This window comes from Haliotis asinina, chromosome 12 (assembly GCF_037392515.1).
Source record: "Haliotis asinina isolate JCU_RB_2024 chromosome 12, JCU_Hal_asi_v2, whole genome shotgun sequence".
Classification (NCBI taxonomy): Eukaryota; Metazoa; Mollusca; class Gastropoda; order Lepetellida; family Haliotidae; genus Haliotis; species Haliotis asinina.
Window position 1 is genome coordinate 39,165,922 of NC_090291.1, and position 20,052 is coordinate 39,185,973.

Consider the following 20,052-nt stretch of genomic DNA (forward strand, 5'->3'; position numbering starts at 1 on the left):
ATAATTTCTGGGAACACTGTACATGCTGAAGGTGTTGGTAATTTAGCATTTGCTGTTTAATTGTGACATACTAACCAAGTGCCAAAGGAAGTTGTTGGTGACTTTTGCCACCAGCCAGAAGTCTGAGCGTTTTTAATGCTCTTCTGTGCAGTAATCTTAACAAGTAACTACCATATCAATTAGTCTCCAGTTATGCTGATAATTAGTCATGTTGTGGTTAGTTGTTTAGTAGACTCAAAAGCTTTGACACAGAATAATGACTGAACTTTAACAAATGAAGCATGAGCAAAATGGCCTTACAACATTATTGGAGATATTCCATTTTTTTTTCAGGACAAAATGAGCTTTACATGTTTCCCTTATTTGGATTGGATCTGGTATTTCATGAAAATGCTTCAACCACATAATTTACGTAAAGTAGGCAGTGAAGATAAAATTGCCCCTGTTGTTGTTTCAGGTGGATAACCCTGACTTCCATGTTGACAAAACACTCACTGCCGCCCCTGGCTCCACTGGGGGTACCGAGGTTGCTCTCGAGGTCATGTTCGAGCCATCAAGATTGGGAGAGCATCGCGGTGTTTTAACAGTGTCATCACCAATCGGAGGAGAATACACCTTCCCTCTGTTCGGCACATGCATCCCTCCCAAACCTCAAGGTCCCTTCATTGTGAAGGCTGGTTCATCCACACCCATCATATTCCGCAACGTCTTTAGCAGCAACACGCCCTTCACCTTCCAGGTGGACAATGAGCACTTTGGTCTGGCCAAGCAGGGAGAGACCATCAGAGCTCACAAAGATCATCGTATCATCGTCAACTTCGACCCAGGCGAGAGTGGCCCTAAGGCTGTGATGATGGGTAAACTGACCGTCACATGTGCTCGGTCAGCTGGTGGCAATTCAAGTGTCCAGTGGGTGTTTTACTTGAAGGGGTTGACGCCATGAAATGGAAATGATTGACTCTCTTGTGTACATATTTTGTTTCCTGTTGTTGATAGTGGCTATTATTATAATCTGAACATTCCAACTCAATTCATATGTTATTTATATGAAACAAATGTTCTGTACAGATTTATTTTTCATACTGTGATAAGATAGGAGTGGCAGTGTTCTAGTATATAGATTTATTTGTCTACATATTCCATAAACATTGCACCCAGTTTGAGCATCTGATATTAGTAGAATGAAAATTTGTCCAAATATTCAATCAAGAATGTATTTGTTGAAATTTAAATGAAAATATAAAGTGAACTTTGTTATTGACTGCTAATGTGTTCCCATTTGTTTTACACTTATTTGTTGTTGAGAAAAATATTTGACATTGTTTGAACGCAAAACAACCTGAAGACATTAAAAGTTTCTCCAAAACGATTTCATTTTAAAAAATGACATAAAAAGCAAGACAGCAGAATTCATGGATCAGCAATTTACAAAAATCATTTCTTGTCACCAGAGACTGTGAAATAATTTCACAAAAATTCAAAATAAACATTTCTCACTGTAAACAATATACAGTGACAGAAGCCTTATGGTCCAAATCCGTCCATGTTGAAATGAAATGATTTTTTACAATAAACTGTGAAAGTCTTGGTGATCATTTAGTACTTGTGACAAATGCATCACGACAAAGCATCTGTGATATGTTAATCATCCAAGATTTGTACATTTCTGTAAAGATATTAAATATATTTCCTGAAACTCTGTGTTATTCCTTGTATTAATGTGTGGTTCATCATTTCACATTCTTAACTGCTGATCAATTTCCGTGAGTGAGTATTTCTTTTCAGTGCTTTTAACAATATTCCAGCAAAATCACGGTGGGGGCCCCCGGAAATGGGCTTCATATATTGTACACATATTGGGAATTGAACCATGGTCTTCAGCGAAATGAGCAAATACTATAACCATTAGGCTACCCTACTGTCCCTAACAGTTAAGTATATATATATAGCACTTATGCAGCAAAGTACAGGCTTGATTCTACTGTTCAGGGCTTATGCCTGTGAACAGTACTAACCCACTAACACACCATGCTGCATTTCAACATTGACACTTTGCTCAGACACAGTACAGCCAGCCAGTCCGTGTGTAATCTCCTCCATGCCAAATACCAGGCAAGATTGCAATAACTATCATATTTTAATGTCTGTTTGTACTTGCCCTCTGAGACACCATGCTGCAGTTTAACCATGATGCCTACCCCAACCCCAACCCAGCCCACCCAGTGCGAAATACCACGCATGGTAACAATAAGTACCATATTTTAATGTCTCCTGATAAGACATGGCCAGGGATTGAACTGCAGCCTTTTCGGTCTTTGAGCAGTTTTTGAGCAGAAACTGCAACATTCAAAGAGCATATAAATCAACCTGATGTAACAAGCCAGAATAAGGGCATGACACTTTCACTAGCGCAACTTAATTCACATGTTAGTACATGGTTGAGGAGCTGTGTCTAAAGACAAAGTGATTTTCATCAAACAATGACCAAAAGAGAATATTCAGATGAAACGCATGGTGTGGAACGTTAGAGGACTTAACTTGTTTTCTCACCAAGCCTAATTCCACTGTCACAATAATGAACAAATACATACATTCAGCAGTCATGTTCACAAGACGAACTGACTTCTCTTCTTCAGAGCAACGTGAAAAAGATCCTCTTTCTGTAAAAATGTCGCATTAGCATTTCTCAGCAAACTGTTCGTAGCCCTTGGTAACTTGGAAAATCAGTTGATTTCGTTGTTGATAAGCAAATACCTGCGTGGCTTCCTCAACTGACAACTGTTCAAAGATGGCAAAATGGTTAGTATGTGGAATGCTGGTACGTCCCCGGGTGCTCCTTCAAGAAATGTTATCCATCGACTACCAGCCAAAAAAACACCAGCAAACCAATGCCTTTAAGGACCATCCGTAGTATATGTGATGGGGCTACGGCATGACACCATTCCGTGGCATTATTTATGGTCAAATAATGCCCCACCGATGGTAGGAAAATACGGAAAACGACGATGTCCGTCGATGTTTTTTTTAATAGTGAGCGTCCAGAATAGCCATCATTGACAATTTCAGTGAAGGATACATTCCTTCTCAGAATCAAAGATTCTTACGTTCATGGCAAGTAGCCTGTACAACCGCCCGAAACTTATACTTATTGATACTTGAATTAATTTCTTGAAGACTCTGTGCTAGAATCTTGCAAGTCACAGAACTAGGCATCGGTTACTGAAGACCTTTTCTACCCTGCATCTTTACGGATCCCTAGAGAAACGACGTGGTGAAAGGAAACATTAGTCCTAAGGTAAATATGGGTTATCTTAAGATACATATGGGTTTAGGCAGACCAAATCTAACCCGGACCTTTACGAGTCAGGAAATCTTACACAATCAGCCCAAGTCAAACGTTACACAATGCAGAAACACTGTGTGCAGGAATATGGACATTGTAACTCTTGTTATTACAATAGATACGTTTTTGGAAACAGCGATATCATTATTGTTTGTCACTGGGCGGTATACAAAACCACTTGAGTACAAGGCACCATGAGAGTTAAGGGTTGTAACAACGCTTTTTAAATGTATACAAAATAGTTGATTTTTCTCAATAAAGAATACTCATGGAATTCAGGGCAGTTCTGACAGTAGGCCACTAGAAATAGTTTAATCTGGTTACAGGTTATCCGTGTGTCGTAACTACTTAACATTGTATTGTGATGTATAATGTGAAGAGGTGGAGTTAAGCTAACCTAAAGGTGTACAGCAAATGAGGGCAGTGACGTCATAGACAGAAACAGTGCAAGTGACGTCACAGAATGGTTCCATGACAACGTTTATGGTTCCGAGCTAGTCACCTACAAAGTTTGGTGGTGTTCAGACGTACATTTGTTGTTCTTGCAAAGCTTCACATTTGTTGTGGGCCTGTGTCTGTATGTTGAAGTCTTCGTCTCACCCAAGTATCAGGTAAGAAGGTTGATTGTTCGAGTTGCTCTAGAGTTTTGGAAAACAAAATGAAACCTATGAATTAAATCACTGCCTCTACTGATGACGTGTCCCAGTTATCATTTTATCCATAACTTAGTTCTGGGTGATGTAAATCGGTGCCCACAATGCCAATATACAAATTCAAAGATTCCAGATTAAGATATTTTGTCTCACAGATGAAGATGTCTCAAAAAGGACGGCTGAAGAGTAGGAAACTACTCTCCCCGATATTCGAGACGAATGAGCGTCAGACTAACTCTCCCAGTCCAAGAACGCCAGAACAACATCACGATTTACTTGGTAGGAATTTGATATCCTATTATAGTGAACAGAATCAATGCAAAAACGTCATTCAGTTAACATCATTCACAAACAGTTGGACAGTGTCCTAGGTGTTTTTGTATTGCTACTTTAGTCCTTGCATCCAGTTCTCCTACCAGGACATACTTCAGCAATGTCAGGTTTTAATTATTTAATCAAATACCAATGTAACCCCATGCAATGATGATGTAAGCAATGATCATTCAGTTTCCAAATTGTTTTGTTCATTTCTGATCACTTGTTGAAAACGGCCATTTATGTTTACCCCATTCATAAACGGTTAAATAGCGTCTTATGTTTATAGTGTTGTTTTTTATTGCTCTTGACAGTTCAGTACATGGATCTGAAAACTCAAGTCGGGGATTTGGAGGAAAGGTAGGCACAGCTTCTACTCATATTTTCTAATCGTGTATGTCACAGTTCTTGAATACTGAAAATTGATTTGGACCTGACACACGTTGTTCTTTGTCAGTGGTAAGACGTGGCAAAATGTATGTAGGCTTATACTTACTTTCCTGCCTTTGAAGAGCACGCGATGCTCATCCCTGATGTATGGAGCATAGGACTTACAAAATGTGAAAACACCGTACATTTGAATGTTATCAGAAAGGAAAGAGAGTTTTTGAAACGATATATATCTAAGTACATTACAAAATATCGACACATCCTTTTTCAGTCTTCTCGATCACCTGTTCAGTGAGAACCAGAAACTGAGGGAGGAGAACGAGCGACAAGCCCGACAACTCCGGGAGGAAAACGTGTTAAGGCTGAAGGCAGAGTCGGAGAGACAGGGCTTTAGGCTGGAGTATTACAACTATCGTCTCAGTTGCACAATGGAGCAGGCCGAGGTTCGGGAACTGAGACAGACGCTGGAGAAGCTGACAGGCGACTGGGAGAAGGAGAAGCAGGCAGAGGTGGAGCAGAGGAAGAAGTTGGAGGAAGAGCTGGCAACTCTCCAGTGCCAAACTGCCTCTCTGACCTGTCACGCATTTGGCACTAAGCAGACCGGTTCCTCCATCGTCAGTCCTCCAGTTCAGCCAAGGAAGACTCGAAGACCTTACACAGGAAAATCTAAAGACAAGGTTCAAAGCAATATCTCACATGTCAAGACAGACTCCTCCGCTTCCGGTGACAATGTGATGAAGGCCAAGGTCACGGAAAAAAATAATACCAAGTTGAAGGTCACCTCTGGTGTTAGATCCATTGTGAAAGACTCCAAGAGAGAACAGGACGCTCGAAGGAAACCAGGCCGATCCTCCAGGAACATGTCTGTTAGATTTACAAAGGATAGGCCAGTTGGAAGAATCCGTCAGGAACTGTAATTACCACCCTTGACACAAGGAACAAACTCCATCAACTGTTTTATTTTGGGTTCTTATAATCATTGATTTTATATAATTGTGATTAAATGTCACTGGCTGTTTGATAATATTTGGTGATTTCATCTCGTCATTGAAGAAACTGCTTTTTGTTTTATGTACAACCACAGCAACTATACCTCTTGACATGCGGGAAAAACTCTCACAAAGATGGTGGTAGTCAGTCAATATCGATGGCCACATATCCTAGCACTGGCCTGTGCTCACACATTCTATCACTGGTCTATGCTCACACATTGTAGAACTGACCTATGCTCACACATTGCAGAACTGGCCTATCACTGGTCTATGCTCAAACATTCTACCACTGGCTTATGTTGACACATTCTCCTACTGCCTTATGCTCAAACATTTTACCACTGGTCTATGCTCAAACATTCTATCACTGGTCTATGCTCAAACATTCTACCACTGGTTTATGCTCACACATTCTATCACTGCTTTATGTTCAAACATTCTACCAGTGGTCTATGCTCACACATTCTACCTTGGATCTTCAGGCGTCAGATACTCTTAGATAGACGGTCATATCACGTTACACGTTACACAATGTAGTAACAATGTATGCAAATATCACAACCTTTTAACACGTGTTATTACAATAGATGTGTTTTTGACAGCGGTAACATCACAGTGCGTCAATGTGAGGCATAGAAAGCCAGTTGAGTACAGGACACCAAGAGGGCTAAAGGTTGTTACAACGCATTTTAAATGTATACAAAATAGTTGATTTTTCTCAATAAAGAATACTCATGGAATTCAGGGCAGTTCTGACTGTAGGCCACTAGAAATAGTTTAATCTGGTTACCGGTTATCCGTGAGTCTCAACTACTTACCATTGTACTGTGAAGTATAATGTGAAGAGGTGGAGTTAAGCTAACCTAAAGGTGTACAGCAAATGAGGGCAGTGACGTCATAGACAGAAACAGTGCAAGTGACGTCACAGAATGGTTCCATGACAACGTTTATGGTTCCGAGCTAGTCACCTACAAAGCTTGGTGGTGTTCAGACGTACATTTGTTGCTCTTGCAAAGCTTCACATTTGTTGTGGGCCGGTGTCTGTATGTTGAAGTCTTCGTCTCACCCAAGTATCAGGTAAGAAGGTTGATTGTTCGAGTTGCTCTAGAGTTTTGGAAAACAAAATGAAACCTATGAATTAAATCACTGCCTCTACTGATGACGTGTCCCAGTTATCATTTTATCCATAACTTAGTTCTGGGTGATGTAAATCGGTGCCCACAATGCCAATATACAAATTCAAAGATTCCAGATTAAGATATTTTGTCTCACAGATGAAGATGTCTCAAAAAGGACGGCTGAAGAGTAGGAAACTACTCTCCCCGATATTCGAGACGAATGAGCGTCAGACTAACTCTCCCAGTCCAAGAACGCCAGAACAACATCACGATTTACTTGGTAGGAATTTAATATCCTATTATAGTGAACAGAATCAATGCAAAAACGTCATTCAGTTAACATCATTCACAAACAGTTGGACAGTGTCCTAGGTGTTTTTGTATTGCTACTTTAGTCCTTGCATCCAGTTCTCCTACCAGGACATACTTCAGCAATGTCAGGTTTTAATTATTTAATCAAATACCAATGTAATCCCATGCAATGATGATGTATGCAATGATCATTCAGTTTCCAAATTGTTTTGTTCATTTCTGATCACTTGTTGAAAACGGCCATTTATGTTTACCCCATTCATAAACGGTTAAATAGCGTCTTATGTTTATAGTGTTGTTTTTTATTGCTCTTGACAGTTCAGTACATGGATCTGAAAACTCAAGTCGGGGATTTGGAGGAAAGGTAGGCACAGCTTCTACTCATATTTTCTAATCGTGTATGTCACAGTTCTTGAATACTGAAAATTGATTTGGACCTGACACACGTTGTTCTTTGTCAGTGGTAAGACGTGGCAAAATGTATGTAGGCTTATACTTACTTTCCTGCCTTTGAAGAGCACGCGATGCTCATCCCTGATGTATGGAGCATAGGACTTACAAAATGTGAAAACACCGTACATTTGAATGTTATCAGAAAGGAAAGAGAGTTTTTGAAACGATATATATCTAAGTACATTACAAAATATCGACACATCCTTTTTCAGTCTTCTCGATCACCTGTTCAGTGAGAACCAGAAACTGAGGGAGGAGAACGTGCGACAAGCCCGACAACTCCGGGAGGAAAACGTGTTAAGGCTGAAGGCAGAGTCGGAGAGACAGGGCTTTAGGCTGGAGTATTACAACTATCGTCTCAGTTGCACAATGGAGCAGGCCGAGGTTCGGGAACTGAGACAGACGCTGGAGAAGCTGACAGGCGACTGGGAGAAGGAGAAGCAGGCAGAGGTGGAGCAGAGGAAGAAGCTGGAGGAAGAGCTGGCAGCTCTCCAGCGCCAGACTGCCTCTTTGACCTGTCACGCATTTGGCAATAAGCAGACCGGTTCCTCAATCGTCTGTCCTCCAGTTCAGCCAAGGAAGACTCGAAGACCTTACACGGGAAAATCTAAAGACAAGGTTCAAAGCAATATCTCACATGTCAAGACAGACTCCTCCGCTTCCGGTGACAATGTGGTGAAGGCCAAGGTCACGGAAAAAAATAATACCAAGTTGAAGGTCACCTCTGGTGTTAGATCCATTGTGAAAGACTCCAAGAGAGAACAGGACGCTCGAAGGAAACCAGGCCGATCCTCCAGGAACATGTCTGTTAGATTTACAAAGGATAGGCCAGTTGGAAGAATCCGTCAGGAACTGTAATTACCACCCTTGACACAAGGAACAAACTCCATCAACTGTTTTATTTTGGGTTCTTATAATCATTGATTTTATATAATTGTGATTAAATGTCACTGGCTGTTTGATAATATTTGGTGATTTCATCTCGTCATTGAAGAAACTGCTTTTTGTTTTATGTACAACCACAGCAACTATACCTCTTGACATGCGGGAAAAACTCTCACAAAGATGGTGGTAGTCAGTCAATATCGATGGCCACATATCCTAGCACTGGCCTGTGCTCACACATTCTATCACTGGTCTATGCTCACACATTGTAGAACTGACCTATGCTCACACATTGCAGAACTGGCCTATCACTGGTCTATGCTCAAACATTCTACCACTGGCTTATGTTGACACATTCTCCTACTGCCTTATGCTCAAACATTTTACCACTGGTCTATGCTCAAACATTCTATCACTGGTCTATGCTCAAACATTCTACCACTGGTTTATGCTCACACATTCTATCACTGCTTTATGTTCAAACATTCTACCAGTGGTCTATGCTCACACATTCTACCTTGGATCTTCAGGCGTCAGATACTCTTAGATAGACGGTCATATCACGTTACACGTTACACAATGTAGTAACAATGTATGCAAATATCACAACCTTTTAACACGTGTTATTACAATAGATGTGTTTTTGACAGCGGTAACATCACAGTGCGTCAATGTGAGGCATAGAAAGCCAGTTGAGTACAGGACACCAAGAGGGCTAAAGGTTGTTACAACGCATTTTAAATGTATACAAAATAGTTGATTTTTCTCAATAAAGAATACTCATGGAATTCAGGGCAGTTCTGACTGTAGGCCACTAGAAATAGTTTAATCTGGTTACCGGTTATCCGTGAGTCTCAACTACTTACCATTGTACTGTGAAGTATAATGTGAAGAGGTGGAGTTAAGCTAACCTAAAGGTGTACAGCAAATGAGGGCAGTGACGTCATAGACAGAAACAGTGCAAGTGACGTCACAGAATGGTTCCATGACAACGTTTATGGTTCCGAGCTAGTCACCTACAAAGCTTGGTGGTGTTCAGACGTACATTTGTTGCTCTTGCAAAGCTTCACATTTGTTGTGGGCCGGTGTCTGTATGTTGAAGTCTTCGTCTCACCCAAGTATCAGGTAAGAAGGTTGATTGTTCGAGTTGCTCTAGAGTTTTGGAAAACAAAATGAAACCTATGAATTAAATCACTGCCTCTACTGATGACGTGTCCCAGTTATCATTTTATCCATAACTTAGTTCTGGGTGATGTAAATCGGTGCCCACAATGCCAATATACAAATTCAAAGATTCCAGATTAAGATATTTTGTCTCACAGATGAAGATGTCTCAAAAAGGACGGCTGAAGAGTAGGAAACTACTCTCCCCGATATTCGAGACGAATGAGCGTCAGACTAACTCTCCCAGTCCAAGAACGCCAGAACAACATCACGATTTACTTGGTAGGAATTTAATATCCTATTATAGTGAACAGAATCAATGCAAAAACGTCATTCAGTTAACATCATTCACAAACAGTTGGACAGTGTCCTAGGTGTTTTTGTATTGCTACTTTAGTCCTTGCATCCAGTTCTCCTACCAGGACATACTTCAGCAATGTCAGGTTTTAATTATTTAATCAAATACCAATGTAATCCCATGCAATGATGATGTATGCAATGATCATTCAGTTTCCAAATTGTTTTGTTCATTTCTGATCACTTGTTGAAAACGGCCATTTATGTTTACCCCATTCATAAACGGTTAAATAGCGTCTTATGTTTATAGTGTTGTTTTTTATTGCTCTTGACAGTTCAGTACATGGATCTGAAAACTCAAGTCGGGGATTTGGAGGAAAGGTAGGCACAGCTTCTACTCATATTTTCTAATCGTGTATGTCACAGTTCTTGAATACTGAAAATTGATTTGGACCTGACACACGTTGTTCTTTGTCAGTGGTAAGACGTGGCAAAATGTATGTAGGCTTATACTTACTTTCCTGCCTTTGAAGAGCACGCGATGCTCATCCCTGATGTATGGAGCATAGGACTTACAAAATGTGAAAACACCGTACATTTGAATGTTATCAGAAAGGAAAGAGAGTTTTTGAAACGATATATATCTAAGTACATTACAAAATATCGACACATCCTTTTTCAGTCTTCTCGATCACCTGTTCAGTGAGAACCAGAAACTGAGGGAGGAGAACGTGCGACAAGCCCGACAACTCCGGGAGGAAAACGTGTTAAGGCTGAAGGCAGAGTCGGAGAGACAGGGCTTTAGGCTGGAGTATTACAACTATCGTCTCAGTTGCACAATGGAGCAGGCCGAGGTTCGGGAACTGAGACAGACGCTGGAGAAGCTGACAGGCGACTGGGAGAAGGAGAAGCAGGCAGAGGTGGAGCAGAGGAAGAAGCTGGAGGAAGAGCTGGCAGCTCTCCAGCGCCAGACTGCCTCTTTGACCTGTCACGCATTTGGCAATAAGCAGACCGGTTCCTCAATCGTCTGTCCTCCAGTTCAGCCAAGGAAGACTCGAAGACCTTACACGGGAAAATCTAAAGACAAGGTTCAAAGCAATATCTCACATGTCAAGACAGACTCCTCCGCTTCCGGTGACAATGTGGTGAAGGCCAAGGTCACGGACAAAAATAATACCAAGTTGAAGGTCACTTCTGGTGTTAGATCCATTGTGAAAGACTCCAAGAGAGAACAGGACGCTCGAAGGAAACCAGGCCGATCCTCCAGGAACATGTCTGTTAGATTTACAAAGGATAGGCCAGTTGGAAGAATCCGTCAGGAACTGTAATTACCACCCTTGACACAAGGAACAAACTCCATCAACTGTTTTATTTTGGGTTCTTATAATCATTGATTTTATATAATTGTGATTAAATGTCACTGGCTGTTTGATAATATTTGGTGATTTCATCTGGTCATTGAAGAAACTGCTTTTTGTTTTATGTACAACCACAGCATCTATTCCTCTTGACATGCGGGAGAAACTCTCACAAAGATGGTGGTAGTCAGTCAATATCGATGGCCACATATCCTAGCACTGGTCTATGCTCACACATTCTATCACTGGTCTATGCTCACACATTGTAGAAATGGTGTAGGCTCATGCACATGTGGAATGTAGGTACATTTCTCTGTCATAAAACCAAAATGATTTCGTATACCACATTCTGCTCTCACGCCATATGTGCCTCTTGGTCCTCTGGGTTGGTTGTTTGGGCATTTTGATTATTGCGTGTTAACATGGCGAGCGAACAACATCTTCATAACATCAACTAATTACACAGACACTTTCACCAGCCCTCAATCCAACACTGAAACACGCACCTGTGAGGTTTTCTACACTGTATTAATGGTGGAGGTGAATAAAACCAGTAGGGCTTGGAAGGCTGACTGGCCCTGTGTGTTACAGTACAGTGATAGTCATGATAGTGTCATACCTGCTGACAGTACCTACTACTGTTTCTGTAGCAGAATCTTGTTTCAGGATAGTACACTTTCCGTTTTCGCGCTTCAGTCACAAAATCACCCCAAAGATACGCATTCTGTTTAAACTGACAAAACAGTGAGAAACAAGTGAGGAGCTCCTCTTCAACATCTTCTGAAATACAAAAAGATAATAATCATACAATATTTCTGACTGTTTAAAAACATTCTCACTAATCAACGTGTACTGACTCATCAAAAGTGATGGGCTTACATTTCATTACACCTGTGTCATAGGGCCTGGAACATCAAGAATGTTATCTGTGAATAGAGTGTACTGCAGGGGTTGATATTTTTTTCAAAATTCCACTCTACATAGGTTCAGTAACCTTAACACTCCACTTGACCAAATATTAATTTCTCTTGACAATTTGGTTTCTTTTGCAAATGATCTTTACTAAAATATCTATTATAAACAACAGAACAGCTAAGATGTTAGTTGGTACCAATCACTTTCTTTATTCCATTATCGCATTGCATGTATAAAAACATTTCAGTAGTTTCGCACTGCTGTCGATATTTACTAGTACTGGACCGACCGGAGCTTCCACTGGACCTGAGTGTCCGACAATGGTATTTTTCAAACTGTTTGACAATAAATACATACCATTTTAAGAGAGGCAAAATGTAACATATTGGGTACACTTTATATCCAATATAGAGTATTGTATTAGGTCCAATACAGGGCGTTCTTTGCATTCACTCAGGAACATCACGGCTCAGCTGTACTCATGGAGATCCCTGAAGGTCCCGGGGTAGAACAGGCCTTCAGCAGCCCATGCTTGCCGGAGACCCGTGAAGGTCCTGGGGTAGAATAGGCCTTCAGAAACCTATGCTTGCCATAAAAGGTGACTATGCTTGTCTTAAAAAGGCGACGAACGGGATTGGGAGGTCAGGCTCTCTGACTTGGTTGATGCATGTCATCAGTTCCCAACTGCGCAGATCGATGCTCATGTTGATCACTGGATTGTCTGGTCCAGACTTGATTATTTACAGACCGCTGCCACATGGCTGGAATACTGCTGAGTGCAGCGTAAAAACTAAACTCACTCACTCACTGTACTCATAGAGGGCAGTGCTCTGATGTTTAGTGAAATACACATCTCTGACTGCAATATCAGCCTAGTCCAGTCAGCCCCACTGTTGATTGAGTGTGTTTGGTTTTACACTGCTTTTAGCAATATTCAAGCTATATCACAGCAGGGGATTCCAGAAATGTGCTTCACTCATTATACCCATCGGGGACTCGAACCCAGACACTCAATCAATGGTTTTTGTTGAACATCTAGGGGTAGGATGGATCATATTCAGGCAAGTTACTTCTTCTATGCAGGATTGAGTGAGTGAGTTTTGCTTTACATCGCTGTTAGCAATATGGTGTTAGCAATATGTTAGGACACCATGAATGGCCTTCACACATTGTACCCATGTTGGTGATAAAACCTGGGTCTTGGGCATGACGAGCGACACTTAACCATTTGGCTACCCCACAGCCCCTCCAAAATGCTGAGGTAGGTGTCATGTTCTGCAGACCTGTGGCTGGATATCAGCCTTTGAGCAGATTTAGGTAAATCCCTGTGAACTAGAAGTAGTTCTGGCTTGGAACCTACGCACCATCTCATCTGGCTAGGCTTTTTAGAAGAGTATGAGGAAAATTTAGTCTTAATTTGATGAAAATAAATTATGTGAAACAAGATCAGATGAAGTTGGAATTTACTGTAACTGTAATGACTGCAATGTAATTATTGTTCAGTGCTGGGCTGTTTTTCTACATTGGGTGACATAGTCAATGGTCCCTTGAACAACGTAGAAAAGGCAGGAGAGTGTCACTGTGAACAGTGCCATATTTTAAACTAAAACAATTGTGTAGCAGCCAGAACATTTCCGAGCCCTGTGCTGGGATTCAAACCATGGACCAACTGATCTGAAGCCAGACACCTTGTCTACATGACCCAAGAGGTTAACTCCACCCTAAAGCTGAGAATGTTAGGATGTCATTTATGTGATGACTCCATGCCCAGCTACACTTGTCTAAGGAGACATTGGAAGTGCTACACATATGGGGATGGACCAATCCAACCAGTATCTTAGACAATTACGTAACTTCTCTTGATTTGACCCTGCCTTCTTCACAGGATCACATGGCAGCCCATACTCATGGATAGAGTAACTGAATGTGTTACATCACATGTTATTCCAGTGATATGACCAGACTGGACCGGGCAGGAGTGGTATAATTCATTTATCACAAGTGTCACAGAGAGTAAAAGACTGACCTTAATGAGACTGGAGATGCTGAGGTTAAGAAACTGACGTGTCCCAGGAATAGGAAAATGGGTAAACATCCCATAAAACCAGAACTTGGTACCAGGGATTATATGGCCATTGTGAAATATCAATAATTGATATATAATCGGAACCAATGGTCTGTAGCACACATGGTGTTTCCTTAGGCAAGTGATTGTTCAAGGTATGTTGGTGTTGAATATGTAGTCAATATGCCTAGCACTGAAAGGTTTCCGTCAAGGATAAGACAGAAGTGTGACTTCTCAGGCCTCACAGGCAGCTAAAACCTAAAATCTATGTCAAAACACCTATCACATAGTAAAGATGATGTATATCCATCAGCTTCCAAAATGCCCAACAAAGAAGTCCTCATGGGAGATAACTGGAAACCACACTGGTCCATTGACATGCTAAAATCTATGCAAATATTGCGTTTAGCCCTAGATAAGATATATCATTATGAATTATTCTCCAAACAAGTCTGTTGCAACGGCAATCTGATGCTGAGGATACTTGTTGAAAACACTTGTCACTCCTATCTGGAGAATAGTCTGATCAACTTTTGATGGAAGGCCCTTTGTAAACCAGTCTGTCACACCAGTAATCTGATGGTGCTTGTATCTGTTTGAGCCATCGAACACCGACATCAGTAACATCTGAAGACAGTACATTACTACCCAGCTCTTCAAAGTAATGACACTCCCGACCTTGGCTGTAGTGGGGAGCAAGGACATCCAGAAATGCTGCCATCCCATCCACTGGCAGAATTTCATGGTAGTTCCCTTCCCTGGGGGTGAGGAAACAGCAACCATCTTTGCTGGTCACAATCAAGTCCTGATGCAGATGGACTGATTTCAGCACACTAGGATTTTCCCTCAAATGTTGGAAACATGAGTCTTGAATATCTTGTTCCTCAGTTTCAGTGAAACTCCTCAAATGAACTGAGCCGTGAATGACTTTGCACAGCCCGAACATCCCTGGGTGATCATGCAGCGGTATTCTACCTGATGGTTTAATCACAAATATTCTCATCGAAAAAATGTCATTTTTATACACATGGATGAATGTTACTGGGGCTCCTCCTGTACTGTCATTTATCTTCACAGCACTTGAATCAAATTTCAGGTCATTTGCTTGGATTTTGTTCATTGCTGCTACAACATCTTCTAACAGTTCGTCAGACACAGATCCTTGAGTTTTATCAAAACATTTTTTAGCTAGTGTTGCTAGCTGCTGTACAGGTGCTGCCATTTGGTCTCTGCTTGGAAACAAAACTGGACAAACTTTAAATTACCAATCAGTTTGCTGCCATTAACTTAGCAAATATCAGTATCAGTGGACACAAGAATGTACAGTCACTTGTACATGTATTACATTATGAGTCAGCTCTGATTTCCTTCCCAGTGATAACGCTAGGTAAACGTACATGGTGCATTAGGACAAAATACAATAGTTCTGAACATTTCAGGAATGAACAGTCAGTCTAATGAAAAGAATCCCTACTTCGAAATCTCTTCTGTACTGACATTCAATGGTAGAGTTATGCGCCCTTTGACCACGACAAAATCGTATGTATGTTTAGAGTTACCCGCCCTTTGTTTACGACACCTGATCGCATGGCAAGGACTCGACCAACGGTTGATATAATAACGTTTCTTGTCATTTTTACATTCTGATAATGCCGGGACGCGGTGGCAGAAATGGTGTACAGTATGTCCAGAACGATGAACCGTCTTTCATAAGACAATTCAAGCAAAGGATCGGATACAAAGAAGGGCCCACCGTCAACACAAAGGTAGGAAATATAAAAACGTCTTCTTATAGCTGATGTTATGTCTTTATATTCCGCAAACAAACTACACTTTGTCTCCATAATTCGGGAAAGATTAGACAGAAAAGTCAGAGAGTCAGGCATAATGTTATAATTGTCATAAATGTAATGTATGACAGAGATCAAATGTTTTGCGTTACCTTTCTGTTCTGTAAAGGCTTTATGTTAGCAAAACATTCATCCTTTCTAATCATGTTTAAATCCAGCGGTCGGGCCACGATTGTTCTTTCTGTTAAACCAAATTAATAGCAACCAATTAGACAAGATTATTTAACTGTGTGACAAAAGACAAAATGTTTAGTTGAATTTCCAAATGTGTACTTCCACGCTTTCAGACAGGCTAGAGTTCTCTCCCTTAGACATGAACTGACTTTTCTCTCCCCAGCTTCAACAGCCAGAATTTGACTCTGATGAGGATGGACCAGAGCTGGAAGATGAGAAGCCTGTGGTTGTTGTCCTCAAGGATGGTGATCTCACAGAAGATCAGGCAGACCATGCCAAGAAGGAATCAGAGAAAACAGGTATGTTTCAACTTGGTTAAGGTGCCATTTCCCCTGAATTCAAAATACCATATGATAGTCATTCCGATCATTCTTACCATTTAATCTAAATAATACTAGGTACAAATCAGTGTCCATTTAAAGTCATTTTTCTGCAAATTGCCAAATATAATGTCGAACATAAATTATTACCAACATTATTATTTTTTTCATTGTAAAAACGCTAGAGGCAACGAAAGGGATTGGGCTGAAAAGATTGCTCTTGTAATCCTATCCTAATTGTGTAGATCAATGCTCATTATGTTGATCACTGGATTGTCAGGTCCAGATTTGATTACTTACCGACTGCCTCCATATTATAGGTGGAATACTGCAACTTGCGGTGTTAAACAAACAACCATCCAATAATTTTTAATCTACATATGAACTGTGATTATATTTGCATCCCAGATAGAACATGTTTGAATCTTGAATGCCCTCTAATACATCTGCGCTTCACCCATCATGTGGTGTGATCCCAAGGTGTAGTTTATGTATCTGAACCTGAAATTTTACGACATATAGAAATGACAAAAATTCTGAAGGTTTTCTAGCATCTACAAGTAATTGTCCAGCAAGAGTTCAATTCCCAGGCAAGATGCTAAAAGAGCAATGCATTTTCTACCCCATGTAGAGCATCCTCACACTGTAACGATAATAATTCAGAGCAAAAGTATTCTTTGTTACACTATACATGGTGGTAGAGTGAAATGTATTTCTTTTCTAAGATTCCAAATTTAATATTTACCTAAATCCTAAGGCAGAAAAACAAAGAGAAAAACAGCGTTGGCAGTGACCAAACTTAACAACTGTTATTCAGGGTTAACAGACGTGCTGTTCTGTTGAAATGACTACACTCTATTTTAACCTGCATGTAACCTGAAAAACAAATGATTAACCGCTTGATGACGGTCTACATTCTCCTCAAACTTATTTTAATTTTATCTGTGTGGTGGTGAGTAGCAATACTATCAAACACTGAGGATGACTGATCACTGTTCTAGTGACAATTACAATCTAATGAGCCCTTTTGGATTGTGGATTAGAAACGGTATATCAGCAACTACTAGGAGGCATGGTGATTCAGATGATCAGACTGAGAGTCTTTGTTGATTGTGTGTCATTCCACCCAATCATTGTGGGCATTGCTCATTATATCAATGACTGAATAGTATGGTCCAGATTTGAATATGTACAGCCCGCATTACTTAGCTGGAATATGTAGAGATTATTTCACAACAAATGTGCCATATAGCTTATATTAAAAATGTGAAAATTTTGCCCAAATTTCATATTTGTCGTGTGGAGCACTTGCAAGTGAATATCTTTATTATCCATTTATTCATGTACATGTGTGCAGTAAAACATGGTAAGCAATGTGACTGCTCTGTTCATTGTCAGAAAGAGAAACAAATGTGGATATGCAAAAGTGATACATGCACATGTGATATTTATGATACTGGTGTTATTTTACCATTTGAATATTATGGCATGAAACAAAATTCTGCTTGCTTCTAGTACATGTATATCTAAGTTGTAGTATCCTTTAGTCGTTCTCTTTTTCAGCTGCCAGTGTGGAAGATGTCACATCAGAAGGCAAGATCACATTTAAGAAACCTGTGAAGAGATCAGCAGAGTCAGAAACTAATGCAGAACTGTCAGTAGGTACAACAGGGAAGAAGAAGAAGGAGAAAAAAGATAAACAGTCGTCATCGAAGAAAGTGAAAAACTCCAACTTATTGTCTTTTGGTGATGATGAAGAAGAGGAAGACTGAATGATGTGCTTGCCCTTGGTGTGAGACTGTTGGTGACAATAAGATGGTTGAGACTAAATGAAACTCTTGCTTTGACATTGTTACCATGGTAACAGTGAGTGCACTCAGCGATAGTGTTGCTGTGGTAACCATGAGAAGACAGAAAAACTGAATCCATGATGTGCACATGCTCTAACGGTGATAACATGAAGTGTAGGAAACTTTGCTGTAACAGTGTTACCAGGGTAACGAAGAGAAGATGGCAAGACTGAATCCATAATGTACACATGCTCTGGCAGTGCTGACATGATAACACAAAGTTTAGAAGACCTTGTGACTTTGTTGTAACAGCGGTACCATGGATATGGGAAAAGTAAAATCTGCAATGACAACTTACTGTAACAGTGCTACCGTGGAAATGGGAAGCAGTGACACTGAGATGTAAACTTACTGTAACAGTGCTACCATGGAAATGGGAAGCAGTGACACTGAGATGTAAACTTGCTGTAACAGTGCTACCATGGAAATGGGAAGCAGTGACACTGAGATGTAAACTTGCTGTAACAGTGCTACCATAACTTATCCTGTTTCAGTAATCCCTGTTGTTCATCATGTTTCAATTGTGTTTTATCATTCATATCCCAATCACAATAAAAGGTATTTCAGTAGAAGTGGTGTTGTGAATGAACAGGAGGATCTTCCTCTCAGCTTAAGATTGTAGGTACAGTCCAGGTCACCGTAATATTTGGGGACTCATTATGATTGCTTTTGTATGGTGTGTGGTCTTGGGCATAGAGACTTGGGCCCTGTTTCAATTTTAGCTTTTAGACTGTTATGACACATGCTGGGGTAGCCTAGTGGTGACAATGTTCGCTTATCACACTGAAGAGACGTGGGTACACATGCAGCCTATTTCTGGAGTCCCCCACCATGATAGTCATGGAATATTGGTAAAAGTGGCCTAAAACAGAACTGACACACTCACTATGTAAAGCATGGGAGACACTACAGCTAGTACAAGCGTTATGATCACTTTGTGAAACAGTGCCATGGCCACAAATCAGTTGAAGTCACAGAGTCCTTGAATCGTTTTCTCAGACTTCAGTCCTGCTTCGCATCGAAGCACACATGGCATACATGGTCTCACCTTAGGCAAATGAATTTGTTCAAATCTGCCTCTGTTCACCCAGCAGAAAATGCCTACCTGGTAGGATAAGTCATGATTATTAGACCTACCAGCATCTTACAGGAAGCTTGGGTTTTCCGGGGTAATGCTGTATGTGCTTGGAGCATGTCCATGTCTTTGAAAGATCTTACCCGTGAAGATCATGGCTGCAAATGTTTTTCAGCAACCCATTCTTGCCGTAAGAGGCAACTAACTGGATCTGTTGGTCAGGCTCGCTGACTTAGTTGACACATGTCATCATATGGTCATGATGTTGATCACTGGACTGTCTGGTCCTGACCCGATTCTTAGTGCTGCCATATAGCTGTAATATGATGATGGTGTAGGTTACAACACGCCACAGTGGCAAGAGACCAAAGATCTCACCATTAATAACTCGAGTCCATCTGATTTCCTTTGTTGACGACCCGTGAAGGTCCCAGGGTAGAATAGGCCTTCAGCAACCCATGCTTGCCATGAGAGACGACTAATGGGATCGGCTGGTCAGGCTCACTGACTTGGTTGACACGTG

At 40.8% G+C, this 20,052-nt stretch overlaps 6 protein-coding genes and 1 long non-coding RNA gene across 7 annotated transcripts in view; 5 read left to right on the forward strand and 2 right to left on the reverse strand.

Annotated features, from left to right (window-relative positions):
- Positions 1 to 1,696, forward strand: part of LOC137258925 (hydrocephalus-inducing protein homolog) — a 74,574-nt gene extending 72,878 nt beyond the window's left edge. Inside the window, exon 85 of the mRNA XM_067796620.1 lies at positions 458 to 1,696. Coding sequence (XP_067652721.1) covers positions 458 to 943 — 486 coding nt within the window. The 3' untranslated portion in view covers positions 944 to 1,696. The remainder of the gene's footprint in view (positions 1 to 457) is intronic.
- A 2,455-nt stretch (positions 1,697 to 4,151) lies between these two features.
- Positions 4,152 to 5,618, forward strand: LOC137258504 (uncharacterized). The gene is made up of 3 exons (XM_067796204.1): positions 4,152 to 4,275; positions 4,626 to 4,671; positions 4,973 to 5,618. Exons 1-3 carry the CDS (start codon positions 4,152 to 4,154, stop codon positions 5,616 to 5,618), a joined length of 816 nt encoding a protein of 271 aa, XP_067652305.1.
- A 1,349-nt stretch (positions 5,619 to 6,967) lies between these two features.
- On the forward strand, positions 6,968 to 8,434 carry LOC137258400 (uncharacterized). Its single transcript, XM_067796069.1, has 3 exons — positions 6,968 to 7,091; positions 7,442 to 7,487; positions 7,789 to 8,434. The coding sequence occupies exons 1-3, from the start codon at positions 6,968 to 6,970 to the stop codon at positions 8,432 to 8,434; spliced, it is 816 nt and encodes a 271-aa protein (XP_067652170.1).
- Positions 8,435 to 9,783: 1,349 nt separating this feature from the next.
- LOC137258455 (uncharacterized) lies at positions 9,784 to 11,250 on the forward strand. Its single transcript, XM_067796141.1, has 3 exons — positions 9,784 to 9,907; positions 10,258 to 10,303; positions 10,605 to 11,250. Exons 1-3 carry the CDS (start codon positions 9,784 to 9,786, stop codon positions 11,248 to 11,250), a joined length of 816 nt encoding a protein of 271 aa, XP_067652242.1.
- On the reverse strand, positions 9,900 to 15,786 carry LOC137258458 (uncharacterized). Its single transcript, XR_010954630.1, has 2 exons — positions 15,735 to 15,786; positions 9,900 to 12,060 (listed from the first exon to the last, which is right to left on the reverse strand). It is a non-coding gene; the product is annotated as an uncharacterized lncRNA (long non-coding RNA).
- Positions 12,613 to 15,763, reverse strand: LOC137258456 (2-aminoethanethiol dioxygenase-like). Its single transcript, XM_067796142.1, has one exon. The coding sequence runs from the start codon at positions 15,480 to 15,482 to the stop codon at positions 14,787 to 14,789; it is 696 nt and encodes a 231-aa protein (XP_067652243.1). The 5' UTR covers positions 15,483 to 15,763; the 3' UTR covers positions 12,613 to 14,786.
- Positions 15,787 to 15,807: 21 nt separating the features above from the next.
- On the forward strand, positions 15,808 to 19,023 carry LOC137258457 (uncharacterized protein KIAA1143 homolog). The gene is made up of 3 exons (XM_067796144.1): positions 15,808 to 16,026; positions 16,448 to 16,583; positions 18,168 to 19,023. The coding sequence occupies exons 1-3, from the start codon at positions 15,910 to 15,912 to the stop codon at positions 18,374 to 18,376; spliced, it is 462 nt and encodes a 153-aa protein (XP_067652245.1). The 5' UTR covers positions 15,808 to 15,909; the 3' UTR covers positions 18,377 to 19,023.
- The last annotated feature ends 1,029 nt before the right edge of the window (positions 19,024 to 20,052 follow it).